Genomic DNA, 14,161 nt, shown 5'->3' on the forward strand with positions numbered 1-14,161 from the left:
GTATATCTGTAGAAATGTTCCTCTGTTCTTCTGATTTGGGGGGATGGAGAGATATCACAGCGGTCGGGTAAATATTTGCCTTGCATGCAGCTGATCCAGGATGGAAGGTGGTTGGAATCCCAGCACCCCATATGGTTTCCCCGTGCCCGCAAGGAATGATTTCTGAGCACAAGAACCAGGAGTAATCTTGAGCATTGCTGGGTGTAACCCCTCCACCAAAAAAAAAAAAAAAAAAAAAAAACCCTAAAATGAAAATGTTCCTCCTGATTATGTTTAGAGAAGTTTATGAAAAAAGAACTTAGATGGCCCTGGACTTACATTTACAGTGCTCAGTGTAAGAATGTTTAAATAACTTGCTTTCAGCTTAAGTATATTTTTTGAGAACGATGTATTGTACAATCTAGCGTATGATGCTTTTACCAAGTCTACCCTCATTCACAGTGATTTCTAGGAACTAGCTACAATAACTGGCAATAGTTTCCCCTCTCCACCTTACAGCTTACTTTCCCTTTTACTTCCCCAGCTTTTTCCATGCCTACACACATGACAACCCCACTTATATAAGTTCTGATTGGGGTTCCTGCCTCTTGCAGAGAACAAACAGAACACACTTAATGTACCCTTTTCAAATTTTTAAACAAAAAAGGGGAAGTTGTTAATTACATCTTTTTTACCCCAAAATATAATCATCCCTGGTTTCTTTGTATTATTTGTTTACAACTTGGTTTTACCCAAAACCCAGAGATTACGGTACTCTTACATGTCTCATTGGCTGAAGACAGGTCTTTCTTCTTACTTCCGGCACAGGGGTGGGCTCATTACTCAATGACAACTGCAATTCTGGCAGGCAGTTCTCTTTCACTCAATTCGAGGTAGAAGACTGCCAGACTACATGTGTTTCACCCTCAGCCTGGTTTGGATTATTTCGGGTGGTGACCCTGATCCAGATTTCCCTTCCCCATAGGATTATGGCGTGTGGAATTATTCACAATGAACTTGGCAAATCGTGGTGTTAAAATAAAAAATTACAAAGACAAGTTATGGGGCCGGAGAGATAGCATGGAGGTAAGGCATTTGCCTTGCATGCAGAAGGTCGGTGGTTCAAATCCAGGCATCTCATATGGTCCCCTGAGCCTGCCAGGAGCGATTTCTGAGCATAGAGCCAGGAGTAACCCCTGAGAGCTGCCGGGAGTGACCCCCCCCCCAAAAATAAAATGACAAGTTATTAGGAAAAGTATTTGGGTAATCAATCTTTGTTTGTTTTTGGGTCACACCTGGTGGTGCTCAGTAGTTACTCCTGGAAGGTTTGGGGGAACATATGGAATGTTGGGAATCGAACCGGAGCCCGTCTGGGTCCGGGGTTGGCTGTGTACAAGGCAAATGCCCTGCCACTGTGCTATCACTCTGGCCCTAGAGTATTCAGTCTTTACCCTAAATTGGTACGGCGAATCAGACTTCACCCTTATCCACTATGGCTTCCCCCTTTACATATCAAAAACACACTTGGGCAGGAACAACCTCCGGATAGGTTCTTTTTCCCAACCTATTCTCTACTCATGGGGGTGGTTCTATCTTCCCAATAAAGACTGCGAATCTGGTGGGCTTTCCTCTCTCTCTCCACATGGTGGAAAGGTCTTCTGGACTCGTGTTTCATCTCTCTCCAGCCTGGTTTGAATGATTTCCTGTGATGGCCTTGTTCCATACCCACATCTACTTTTCCCTTGGGACTGGGGACATGAGCATTTATCCACACTTCCCACAGAAAAGTCAGACTGATGACTTAGGCTCAAGAAGGACCCTCAAGAGAGGTCTCCAGTATCCTTTTCCCCAGAGGCTCACCTGTTGGTGTGGTAGAAAGTGGTTCTGCAGGGCATAAGACAAGCACTGCGTGCTGAGGTGCTTCCGTTCCAACCTCCTTCCAACCGTCCTCTCTGCCACTTCCTCTTTGACCTGCCTTCTCATCCTGCTTCTTGCCCACGTAGTCAGCGTAGGTCTGGATCCGGTAGCTTTCTGCATATTTGCTGGTATTAACAGCTATGAGAAAAAAAGAAAAACCTTACAGGAGGCCTGGAGTGATAATACAGTGGGGTATAGACGGCACCCTGTCTTGTATGTGGCCAACCCAGGGGGACCCAGGTTCAACCCTCGTTATCCTATGTGGTCCTGAGCCTGACAGGAGTGATTCCTGAGTGCTGAGCCAGGAGTAAGCTTGGAGCACTAACAGGTGTGAGACCTCCCCTGCAAAAAAGGAAATCCTTACAAAGGAGAGTTGATACTGAAAAGTGAGCTCAAACCTATATTGAGACAGTGCCTGACCCTAAACAGGCATGGGGCCTGGCGACTATCCCTAGTCAAAGCCCTCTTCTACCTGAGGTTCTCCAGCTGGAAAAAATGACATCCACTGTGGTGAGGGCTGGAGTGACAGTACAATGGGGTAGGAGCGTTTGCCTTGCATGCAGAAGGCCCAGACTTGATACCTGGCCTTCAACTTATGGCCCCATGAGCCTGTCAGGAATGATTCCTGAATGCAAAACCAATTCCTGAGTATTGTAGGCTATGTCCCAAAAACAAACAAAAAAAAGAGTCACAGTTGTGTGGATACAATAGGAGTCTTTCAAAACATGTGCAGGTAACAAGAGTGTTAGAAATTGCTTATTTTCAGAGTATGAATATTAAAGACAGGAAAATCCTTGGGCGCTAGAGCAATAATAGTATAGTAAGCAAGGGCATTTTGCCTTAAAACACAGCCAACCCAGGTGTGACACCTGAATGCAGAATGGAAGTCAGCCCTGAACATCTTTCAAATGTGGCCCAATGCCCAAATAAAACAAAAAACATGAAGACCGTAAGGAAAGACTGCCAACCCCTGACCTGTCTGTCATTACCATTAATAGCAGCAACAGTCACATATCATTGACATCACCGTATACACTGAAGGCCTTGCACCTGTGCTGTCCCATCCTGTGGACACTTGTGGCAGGGAGCTGTGCTGTTTTCATTGTGGGGATGGCAGGACCCCAGAATTCAGGATGCTATGGCCACACAACTGGGGGGTGTGTGGGAGAGTAAAGTGGGCAGACTGGGACAGGTCAACCCAAAGGTCAGGGCCACTGCACCTCTCCCAGGGACTCAAACTCAAGATCCCTGGCAGTGCTGGAGACCTATCTTTCCTCTGCTCAAACCGGACCTGCCACAAATCTATGTCTGGGGGCCGAAAGAATTCTGGAGAAACAAGGCACAATTCTCCACTGAAGCTCATACTGTCCCTAGGAGTCCCATACCACAGTCCAGCCTACACAAACCCCATCGCACAGTTGTACACTGTTATGCAGGCTGAGGACAAGCAGCTTCCTTGGGTTCCCCCTGTAAACCCATCCCTCAGGGGCCGGAGAGATAGCAATGGAGGTAAGGTGTTTGCCTTTCATGCAGAAGGTCCCGTGGTTCAAATCCCGGCGTCCCATATGGTCCCCCGTGCCTGCCAGGAGCGATTTCTGAGCAGGACAGCCAGGAGTAACACCTGAGCACCCTGCAGGGGTGTGACCCAAAAACCAAAAAAAAAAAAAAAAAAAAACCCATCCCCTCAGACATGGCAGACTGGTTAAGCAGTGTGCATCCAAGAGATGAGAGTGGGATGACCCTTCTTTCTCCCAAATTTAATTTAGACTAACATGTCAGAGGGGTAGGTTCGAAACTAATATTCTTCCGCTGGTAAAGGCATTGCTGAGGACGGGGGTCATAAAGCAAACAACATGATCAAGCAAAGAGCATCTCACTGTAAAGAATTTCCTTCTCCTAGGGACTACTGTGACATTGAGAATTGTCACAAGAACTGGGTGTTGAAAGGAGATAAAAGTGATACATATGCATTATACCCTTTCAGTAACCATACTGCAAACCAGTGTCCTAGAAGGAAAAAAAAAGAGGGAGGGGGAGAAAAAAATGGGGGGGAAGGCGAGAGAAGAGAGAAGAGAGAGATGAGAGAGAGAGAGAGAGAGAGAGAGAGAGAGAGAGAGAGAGAGAGACGAGAAACTGGGAACACTGTTGGTAGGAATGTGCCTAGTCAAGGGGTGCTAGGCTGTATGAACCTCAATCATGAACAACCTTTTTATCTATCCTTCTAGTGATTCAATTTAAAAATGTATTTGTGAAAGAAAGAAAAGTTTCCTTCTCTTTGGGGTGTGTGTGAGGACAAACACCGCAAATGATTCTGAATGTTTGTGTGTGTGTGTGTGTGCATGTCCATGTAAGCGTTGTTTATCTGTGTACATTTAGAACCGGGATCACTGTAAAGGGGGAAGGAATGGGAAGGAAGTACCTGTCCATTTTTCATCATTGGCCTTTCATATGGCAATAATTTACCTGCCAGCCCTCAGAGACCCAGCAGCCACGCAGCTCATGCCCTCTTCATCTGGAAGTCAAACTCTCGGCTCCAAGTCCCTGTGGACTCGATGAATCAGCAATATGAATGGCTGTCAGGCCATGGACCCACTAATGCCAGCTTGCTGGATCAGGAGCCAGCCCGAACAGGCTGCTGGGACACACAAACCTTTCCTACATTTGTCAGGGAAATGGTTTGGTGGGGGCCCCGTTTGGTCAGGAATGGGTTGGCTTGTGTTTAAGCGCTGGGAAGGAACCTGTGTGAGGCAGCCCTCCCATGAAGGCTGCATTCTACACCACACACACACACACACACACGCACGCACGCACGCACGCCACGCAACCGCGCAGCAGTTAATCTTCAGGATGTGTTGTGGGTGTGGTCTGGCTGTCATACTGGTGCACAAAGTAGATTGAATCCGGGGGGTCCTGTCTGTGGGTTGGAGGGGGACATAGCAGCTACATGACTGGTTAAGAATCCATCAGGGTTTCACTCTTTCATGGTAGAAGGCCACATATCTCCCTTGTATTTCTATGTCCCTGTGTATTTCTTTAGGTTGACGACTATCATACAAACTTTGCCCCTTTTACATACAATTTTTTCACAACTTGAGACATTTAGATTTTTTCTCTCTGGAAAATGAAGAACTATTATTGTCCAGATATGGTCTATAGGCAAGATATACTGTTTGTAGGCAAGATACAGCCTTAGATATTAATTAATTTATTTTTTAAGTTGGGGGTTTTGAGCACACCTGGCTAGCTATGCTCTGGGATTACTGCTAGCAGGCTTAAAGCAACCATCATGGGATCAAATCTGGGGTCAAATCTCAGAAAGCCACGTGCAAGGCAAACCCAGATACAAAAAATTTTAGGTTGATTTAATGTTACTTTTATTTTAAAAAGAAAGAAAAACACACCAACATTTCGAGGCCTGGGGGATGTGGCCCAGCAGTAAAGCACCTGCCTTGATGTTATGAGACATAACATCATCCCGGCACCACCAAGTGAACAAAACACACATTTTCAATATCTTAGTGAAGTATTAAAAATATCTGGAGCCCAAAGAGATAGTATAAAGGTTAAGGTGCTTAACTTGCACGTGGGCTGCGGATGCAACAACAGTTCAAATCCTGGCACTGCACATGGTCTCTTGAGTAGGGGGGTGGAGAGCTAGGAGTGGGCCTTGAGCACTGTCAGGTGTGTAACACTCCCCAAATAACCCTCAGTAGAAATATTTCATGAAAAACATTCAACAGATAATGAAATGGCAAGAAATTATTTTACTATCAGGAAGGGCAGGAGGAGAAGGAAAAAGCCATAAATTCGACTCATGAGAAGGCTGAGAGGGGAAGAGACTCCGAAACTGTAGCAAACCTGTAGCAAAGTTGGACAAGGCCAACTTTTGGCCCAAAATCTTTAATGGTTCAATCCCTGGCAGCAAATATGATGCTGAGTAAGGAAGGGAGAAAAAGGAAGGGAATAGAGAGCAGAGGAAAGGGGAAGCAGAAAAGGGAAAGGAAGGGAAAAGGAAGAGAGAGGTGAGGGAAGAGGAGGGGAGGCGAGCAGGGAAGGGAAGGGACCATCAACTACAGAGCGTGGTTGCCATGACCAGCCCTTGTTGTGGGGGTGGGGGGGTCCTTCTTTTTTTTTTCTTCCCATGGTTCCTAGCTGAAATGTCAATTGAAAAATCAACACGACACCATTCATTGCATCCCTTCTACATACCAAGGGCTATGCTAACATATTTGCCAGCAGATGTATTTGTTCATTTATTCCCCCCCACACTGGGTTGTGAACCCCAGACACTGATGTATTTCATTCTCTTTTCTTTTATTCATCTGTCCATTCACTCGTGGACAAATGCCCCATCTCTGAAGACCAGGCAACCAAGGCCTATGAAAATTCAGAGACAGAGGAGCCCTCACATTCACAGGGAGCAAGCCAGAGAACATCCCCAGCTGTGCTGGGAATGAGGAAAGTTCTGGAATTTTCAGGGTGGAGCTGATCAAAACAGGGACACAGGAACCATAGCCCTAGAAAAGACACTGCAGAGTTTCCTAAGATGTGGATGTGGGGAGGGTGGACAGAGTAAAAGAAAATGTTGGGGGACAGTAGTTGTGGGGAGAACTATAGTCTGGGCAGAGGGAACAGAAAGCAACTATCCTGGAGTCTAGTGTTGGCTGAGAAGAAAGAGGCAGAGACCTCCCCTGCCAGGGGAGGAAATTCTTGAGAGGACCTTGTTCAAGGTGCTCCCGAAGGTCATTCAGCTGCCAGAGAAAGAAGAGGCTTAAAAGGGGGCTGGAGAGAGAGCACAGCAGTTGGGGGTTTGCCTTGCACTGTGACCAACCCAGGATGGACCCCTGGTTTGAGCCCCGGCTTTCCATATGGTCCCCTGAGCCTGCCAAGGACAATTTCTGAGTGTAGAGCCAGGAGTAACCCCTGAGCACCGCTGGGTGTGACCCAAAAACCCAACCCCCCAAAAAAAGAAGAGAACCCGGAGAAATATATTTTTTGTTTTGTTCTGCTTTTGCTTTGTTGTGTGTGTGTGTGTGTGTGGGGGGGGGGGGGTTTCAAACAGTGGTTTGGACTCTGGTGCTGGGGACCTTCAGGGATACCTTCCGGGGTGCTGGGGTGGGGAAGGCGTATGTGCTGGAACTAAATTTACCCCGACCCAAGCTTTCACTCAGTAACCAAAGAACCAATTATATAGTTCTAGGCTTATAACCAGCTGTGCTCAGAAATCACTCCTGGTGTTGGCAGCCAGGGAACAAACCTGGGTCGGCTACATGCAAGGCAAATGCCCTCCCCGCTGTACTACTGCTTCAGCCTTTTTTATTCTTATTTTGGGGCCACATCTGACAGTTCTCAGGGTTTATTCCAGGCTCTGCACTGAGGGATCACTCCTGCTGGTAACAGGATCAAACCCAAGTTCTAGGCAAGCCCTTCACTTGTGCTTACTATCTCTCTGGTCCAAGAAAAACATTCTTTTGTTTTGTTTTGGGGCCATGCTCAGTAGTGCTGAGGGCTTATTCTTGGCTCTGAGCTCAAGGTTCACTCCTAGTGGGCGCAGGGGATCATATGGGAGGCTGCGGAAGGAACCCAGGTCTGCCGCATGCAAGTCCAGTACCCTCCCCACAGTACTATGACTCCCAGCCCCCCTAAAGATATCTAAGAAACAGCAACAGCAGTATTAAATAATCCTGCGGATACGACAAGGAGTTGGCAGGGGCTGTTTCCACCTGGAGGGCTTGGGGGGGGGGGGGCTTCCAGAATCTGACTCTGTTGAACTCAGGGTTTCTGCACAGAGTGTGCTCCAGCCCCCCTAAGCTCTCTCCCTGGCCCAAATTCAGTGACTATTTTTCTTTCTTCTTTTTGCTTAAAAATTTTTACTTTTTTGGTTTTGTGGGTCATACCCAGCAGCACTCAGGGGTTACTCCTGGTTCTGTGCTCAGAAATCGCCCCTGGCAGTCTCGGGGGGGCCATATGGGATGCCCTGGAATTGAAACACCATCCGTCCTGGATTGACCATGTGCAAGGCACACGCCCTACTGCTGTGCTATCACTCTGGACCCTAAATTTTTTTTTTTAATCTAACCATGGATAGTTACTAAGATGTTCATGATTGAGCTTTAGTCATACAATGTTCCAACACCCATCTCTTCACCAGTGCAAATTTCCTGCTTTCCCTTCACCCTCCATAAAATGGAGATCTCTCTCCCCTCCCACCTTTAGGTTATTGTGATATACTATTTTTTCACTTCCCACCACAACTGGCCACCAACTGAAAAACGTTTTATTTTCATAAGCATGAAAACAGCTCATTCCTAAATGACTTAGGTAGTGGTATCCCTAAAGTCAGAGGATTCTTTTTTTTTTTTTTGGCCACATCCAGTGGTGCTCACGGGTTACTCCAGGCTCTGCATTCAGCTCCTGGCAGGCTGGGTTGCCGAGGATTGAATCTGGGTTCATCCTGAGTCAGCCGCGTGCAAGGCAAACACCCTAATGCTATGCTATAACTCCAGTCCCAGGATTCTATAGTAGAGTCAAATCGAAGCAGATGGAGCTCAAAACCTACTTAGAATTGAGAGTTACTTTTCTATTTATTTATTTTAATTTTGGGGGGGGGGGCACATGCGGTGATGCTAAGGGGTTATCCCTGGCTATGCGCTCAGAAATTGCTCCTGGCTTGAGGAACCATATGAAAATGCCAGATGATCGAACAGTGGTCTGTTCTAGGCTAGTGTGGGCAAGGCAGATGCCTTACCACTTGCGCCACTGCTCCAGCCCCCCTTTTTAATTTTTTAAGGAGAAAATACCTTTCTTACAAACACAAATGCACACACACATACACAAAAGTCAAAACCAACACAATTTAAAATAAGAGTTGAGAAGCAATTCCATACTTCACAGTCTTGGTGAACTTGACAGACAGCTGAAAGACCTAAGCCATTTCCAACATTTTCACACTTTAGGGGGTTGAAAATGAAGACTGATGTCTCAACTACACAGAAATAATTAAAAGTGAATCAAAGATTTCCTGGATCGTGCGAATAGCAGATCTGAAGTGTTAGGAACGCTGAATACATTTTATGCTATGTAAGACTCAAGAAGACATGTTTTACTTGCACTATTTTAAGTGTCTTTAAAGTTGGCTTAGTGACATGTCAGAGAGGCGTAAGAAAAATAATCCTTGGAACCAGAGCTATAGCACAGCAGGTAGGATCTTTGCCTTGCATATGGCTGACCTGGGTTCAATCCCTGGTATCCCATATGGCCCCTGGAGCCTGCCACGAGTAATTTCTGAGCACAGAGCCATGAGGAAAACCCTAAAGCGCCACCAAGTGTGGGCCCCCACCCCCCAAAAAAATCATGAGGTGGGTGATAGAGCAATAGTATAGCAGTGAGAGTGCGTTGACTTAGGTGGTCAATCTAGGTTTGTTCTTACTATCCCTTGTAGTCCCCTAAAACACTGCCAGGAGAAATTACTGAGTGCAGAGCCAGGAGTAACTCCTGAGCATGGCTCAGTGTGGCCCTAAAAACAACAAACACCAAAAGAAGAATCATAGCACACAGAGATTACAATGTACCAAGAGCCCGAATAGACTGGAAGTAAATCATCTACGCTTGGTTAAGCACGTAATTGAACAGGTATAAGGGTGCTCAACTGGCTCTTGGCCTATTAGCCTCCTTACTAGGACACCTTAACGACTGACTGCATGGGTCATTTTCAACCTCTAGCAAGCTGTCCTATTCTTGGATGTGGACATGTTGAGGGTTAAACCAGGCTATTACTAGCCTGACATCACAGGCTATGGTGCCTGGATGGCCACAGGCACAAAGCCCACCTGTCTGAGTGTGAACTGGGTTTCAATCCACCACAGCATCAGTCCCAAGACCTACCTCTCAGGTCGCTCTTTTCCTGTTTTACACGAGTGTCAACCAGCATTGATTTCCTGACCAGGGCTCAATGACACCCATCATTCAAAACTGGCCATTCAGGTAACAATGCGCTTTGTGTGGTGAAAGGTTAATCCACAAAAAGACTCTGGGATGTAACCCATCTTGCAGGCCAGAACAGTGGGCTGGAGGAAGTGGCTGGGCCACGATGGGCTCTTTAGCTAACCAGGAATCAGAAGCCAGATACAAATAAATAAGCAGCCCTCATATCTAGACCACTTCAGGGCGTTCTGAACCATGGCAGCCTGTGGTGCAGCTGGGAAGGCGAGGAACAGAAGGCCTTGGTGGTGTTTATGGCTGGTGACGGCCGTTATCTCCTTCCCCACTCAGAGTCCCATCTGCAAAGTCTGATGGAGCAAGAGCAGGCTCGGTTTATTAAGGTTTCGCTTTTCAAGTAGGAAAGCTTCACGTCTGTTGCTCGAAGTCAAGCTGATACCATCCTGCCAAGCCAGCACTTTCCTTTGAGCTGTATTCTCTGAGGTTGGTTCTGATGTGGTTCCCCTTTGAGAAAAGAATTTACTTACACCCTCGTGACTCAACTGATCATTCCCAGGGTGAAACCCAGGAAGAAAGGAGAGGACTGTGGAGAGATGAGAATATGTGTTCTTATCAGCCAGCAACGTGAAGCTATCTTGTCTGTCTTCTGAGTCCTGACTAGACTCTTCCTGGGCCCATCACTGACATAGGCAGAGAAATTCTGCACAAGCCCACATTAGGGACAAATCTGGGGGCCGCTGGACCCACCGCACCAGTCTCCATATGGTCCAGGCGATGCTGGGGGGGGGGGTGTTTGAGAGTCTTCCTGGCACCATCCCCCATCTCCCTCTACTCCCTCCACAGATGTGCAACATCCTACAGCCGACATCTATCGGCCTCTGGCCTCTGCCCAGGACACCCCACGGAGGACCTGTCACCAAGGTTCGGGAAAATTGCCAGCATGACCTCATTTAACACTTGCACCAGCTGCCTCTGTGCTTCTGTGGGGCCCTCGGCTGGCCCGTGGTGCCCACAATTTGTGCAAGAAACAATCAGACAGTGACAAGGGAAGAAAGAAATCTGTGCTGAGACACCAGCCGAGCTGCCGTGCGCCACTGTGGTGTGCTGATGGTCATTGGGGAGATGCAAGCTTCAGGACACAGGCTGGAAAGCACTCGCCAAAAGGGTCAGGATGGTGGTGGGGACCAGTCCTGTTCTTAAGTTCTTCTCTTTCCCCTTCTAGAGAAAGTGAGTGCAAGGACAGACAGGTTTCAGCGGTTGTGCTTTCTGGTTACTAACTACTCACTAGGCTGTGTGTCCCCAAAATGAAGGCTAGTTAGTTTCATTTGAAAAGTCCCACCCCCTCCTAGGCAGGGAACTCGTCCCATCTACATCTGCATAATAAGCTCCTCCCTTTAAGCTCCTTGCAACACTGCGCTATGCCTGATGATGCCAGGAAGCATGTTCCATCTAGTTCCTCCTCCCCCAAGCCTGTCATGGCATCAGGAGTCAGCCTGACATGGCTGGTGGGTCCAGATGTGAGCACGATGCGATGTGCTGACCCCTCCTTTGAGTCACTGGCCGGCAGTGAAGTGCGGACATGCAGGAAAGTGGGAGGAGGGAGAGTGACAGTACCACAGAATATAAGCCAAGCAGGCAGGGCAATGGGCAATGTTTAGTAAAGACCAAACCCTCAGACTCTGACCAGAGACGGGAAGGATTGCATGGAGAAAGGAAAGTAGGCTGAAGGCCCCATCTGAGGGGCTGTGGTGGAGGGGCACCTGCTGCTGGCCGTAGTCATGCCTATGTTGTCCCTTTAAGCATGACCACTTCTCATGCAACCAATGTGAAGGGCAAGGAGAGGGCTCAGAGAGGCCTGGGCTCAGGCTCTGCAGGCAGGAGGACAGGCTCCATCCCCCAGCACAGCATATTTCTCCCAAGCACCACCAGGATGATTTCAAGATGCTGAACTCAAAGAAACTCCCTAGTACTCACCAGGTAGAGCCCACTCTGGACCCCCCAAGCCAAACCCCCCCCCCCAGGTAATTTTTAACCACAAAATAAAATTTTATTTAAAAGAAACTAAAATATTACAAAAGAAGGAAAAGAGCGAGGCAGGCAGGGAGAAAGGAAAGGTGCAGGAGGCAGGGGGCACTTCCTGCCCGGTGAGAAAAGCGTTTTGCGTTTTGCTCTAGAGGTGGCAACTCCCCAGATCCACAGAAAAAAGCAAGGTCTTCGCATGTGCCTCGCTGGGAGAGGGCCCGGGAGACTCTCTGCCAGCGGGGAGAATAGGAAGATTGTTTGTCAAGTGATCCAGGGCGCTGTTCAGTTTTCCTGCCCTCAAGTGGGTAATGTCGCTACGTGGCTCTGGGACCGTCCTTTTATTCCTAAAGAGAAATTAATGTGGATCTCTTTGTTCAGACAGCAGTGCAAAACCAGCCAGCTAGAGGAACGTCTAGCCTTACATCAAAAAATATTTCACATTAAAAAAAAACAAAACTGAACAAACAAAAAAATAAATAAAACAGTCTGAAAAGGGCAAGTGTGTTGATCTCACTACCCTTTCAAGTATTCTGGAATCTCTGACAGCATTACCTTAAATTTATACATATAAATATATAATCCTTAAAACTTCCCGACCGCCAAGGGTTTCTTACAAAGGCCAAAAGACTCATCACAAATTAGAAACCCGAAAAAAACAACTTAGCAGCAGAACAGAGAATGCCTTCTGCCTGATAATGGCGCATCTGTGGACGTTTTGTTAAAAGCACGCTGTCCACATTTATTCTTCCTTAGGAAAAGACAACTGCTCTTGAAAGAGAACTCTGTTCCGCATCTAATGCCTCCAACAAAAGTGAAGACCGCATTTGTAAGCATGCCACTCGGCTCTTAGTCCTCTCCGTGTATTTTTGCATTTAATTGATTGATGCTGCCTTTGCATGGTATCAGAGACTTGGATTTTAGTGGAGAAAAAACATTCAGATCTGATCATCACCTCCCTGGGGCCCCAGAGCCTCAGTAACTTGCCTGACTTGGGATAGAACCCAACCCCCATCCTAGTCTCCTGCCAGGACCTGCACCCGCCAGAAGAGAGGGGCCACAGAAATGGGACAGAGAGTGCAAGTGTCCAGGCAGAGGTATGACAAGCAAGTTGCCTGTGGAGCCAGGTGTCCCCCTCACTCTGCCAGGCAAGGGCTTTCTGGAAGGCACTGCCATGGTCAACCACCCCAAAGGGCTGGCAGCATTGCCCACACTAGTGGTCTCTGAGCTCAGCCCTGCGCTCTGGCTCCCCAAGAATACATATTGGGGGGTCAGCGTTTGGAAGCCACTGCCTTGAATGTAGCCCCCACATCAGACAGGTGCTGCCCATGTGCCACACACATTCCTCCTGAGGCACTAATTCAGCACCGAGGCTCAAAGGTGCCCGGGAAACCCCAAGCAATCCCACAGCGCTCAGGAGTTAATCTCGAGGTATTTAGATGCCACGTTCCGTATTTCCTTTTCTTGAGGTGGAGCATACCCGGGTGATGCACAGGGGTTACTCTTGGCTGTGTGCTCAGAAATTGCTCCTGGCTTGGGGGACCATATGGAACACCAGGGATAGGACCCCATGTCTGTCCTGGGCAGGCCGCATGCAAGCAAACAACACGCCCTACCACTGTACTATCACTCTGGACCCCAACACATTTGTATTTCCTGATCCCAAAAACTTTGGCCAACCCTGCACAGAGAATCCCGGAGCTGGGGTGGGTCAGCTCAGCACTGGCGTTGCCACCCCAGCCCTCTGAGCTGCTGAGGGTGATGCCTGCCAGGGTTTCATTTCTGGGAAGCTGCTCTCATTGTGACGGGCACCTATGGAGACAACCACACTGCTCCCACAGAGAGGGTTAGGGGTCCTCCCGCCCTACAAGAGGTCAGCAGTGCATCAGGTAGCAATGGGTAGTGAGCCTCATCACACATACATTATTGAGGGGCAGGGCACGAAAAACCACCCTTGCCTCCAGGACATGGTCCTCCTCATCCACAGGACACCAGCTTCATGCCTGCCCTCCTTCACACAAGCCCAAGCGAGGTCTTAAAGGCAGGCGCAGGTCTTCGTCTTTCTATAGTACCAGTGATAATCTGCAGGGGAGAAGAGCTGAGCCAGCCCGAGTTCTCTTTGCTGCCAGTACTAAAAGCCACTAGCATCCTGGGCCTCAGTTTTAGGATAGTTTTTTTACTGCAGACTGAGAAGGAAAAGTTAAAATAATTCATCTGGACGTTTAAGCCACTTTAATAATCAAATAAAACGAGTTCATCAGAGAGTAGACTCTTTTGGAGAATGGCTTCAATAAAGCATGAGCTCTGC

The 14,161-nt window shown here is 47.8% G+C and overlaps 1 protein-coding gene across 1 annotated transcript in view; it reads right to left on the reverse strand.

Moving 5' to 3' along the window:
* PARN (poly(A)-specific ribonuclease) overlaps positions 1-14,161 on the reverse strand; it is a 114,625-nt gene that overhangs the window by 10,882 nt on the left and 89,582 nt on the right. Inside the window, 3 exon segments of the mRNA XM_049768455.1 lie at positions 1,840-1,856; positions 1,858-1,908; positions 1,910-2,034. Of these exon segments, the coding sequence (XP_049624412.1) occupies positions 1,840-1,856; positions 1,858-1,908; positions 1,910-2,034 (193 nt within the window).

This window comes from Suncus etruscus, chromosome 2, assembly GCF_024139225.1.
Source record: "Suncus etruscus isolate mSunEtr1 chromosome 2, mSunEtr1.pri.cur, whole genome shotgun sequence".
Lineage (NCBI taxonomy): Eukaryota > Metazoa > Chordata > Mammalia > Eulipotyphla > Soricidae > Suncus > Suncus etruscus.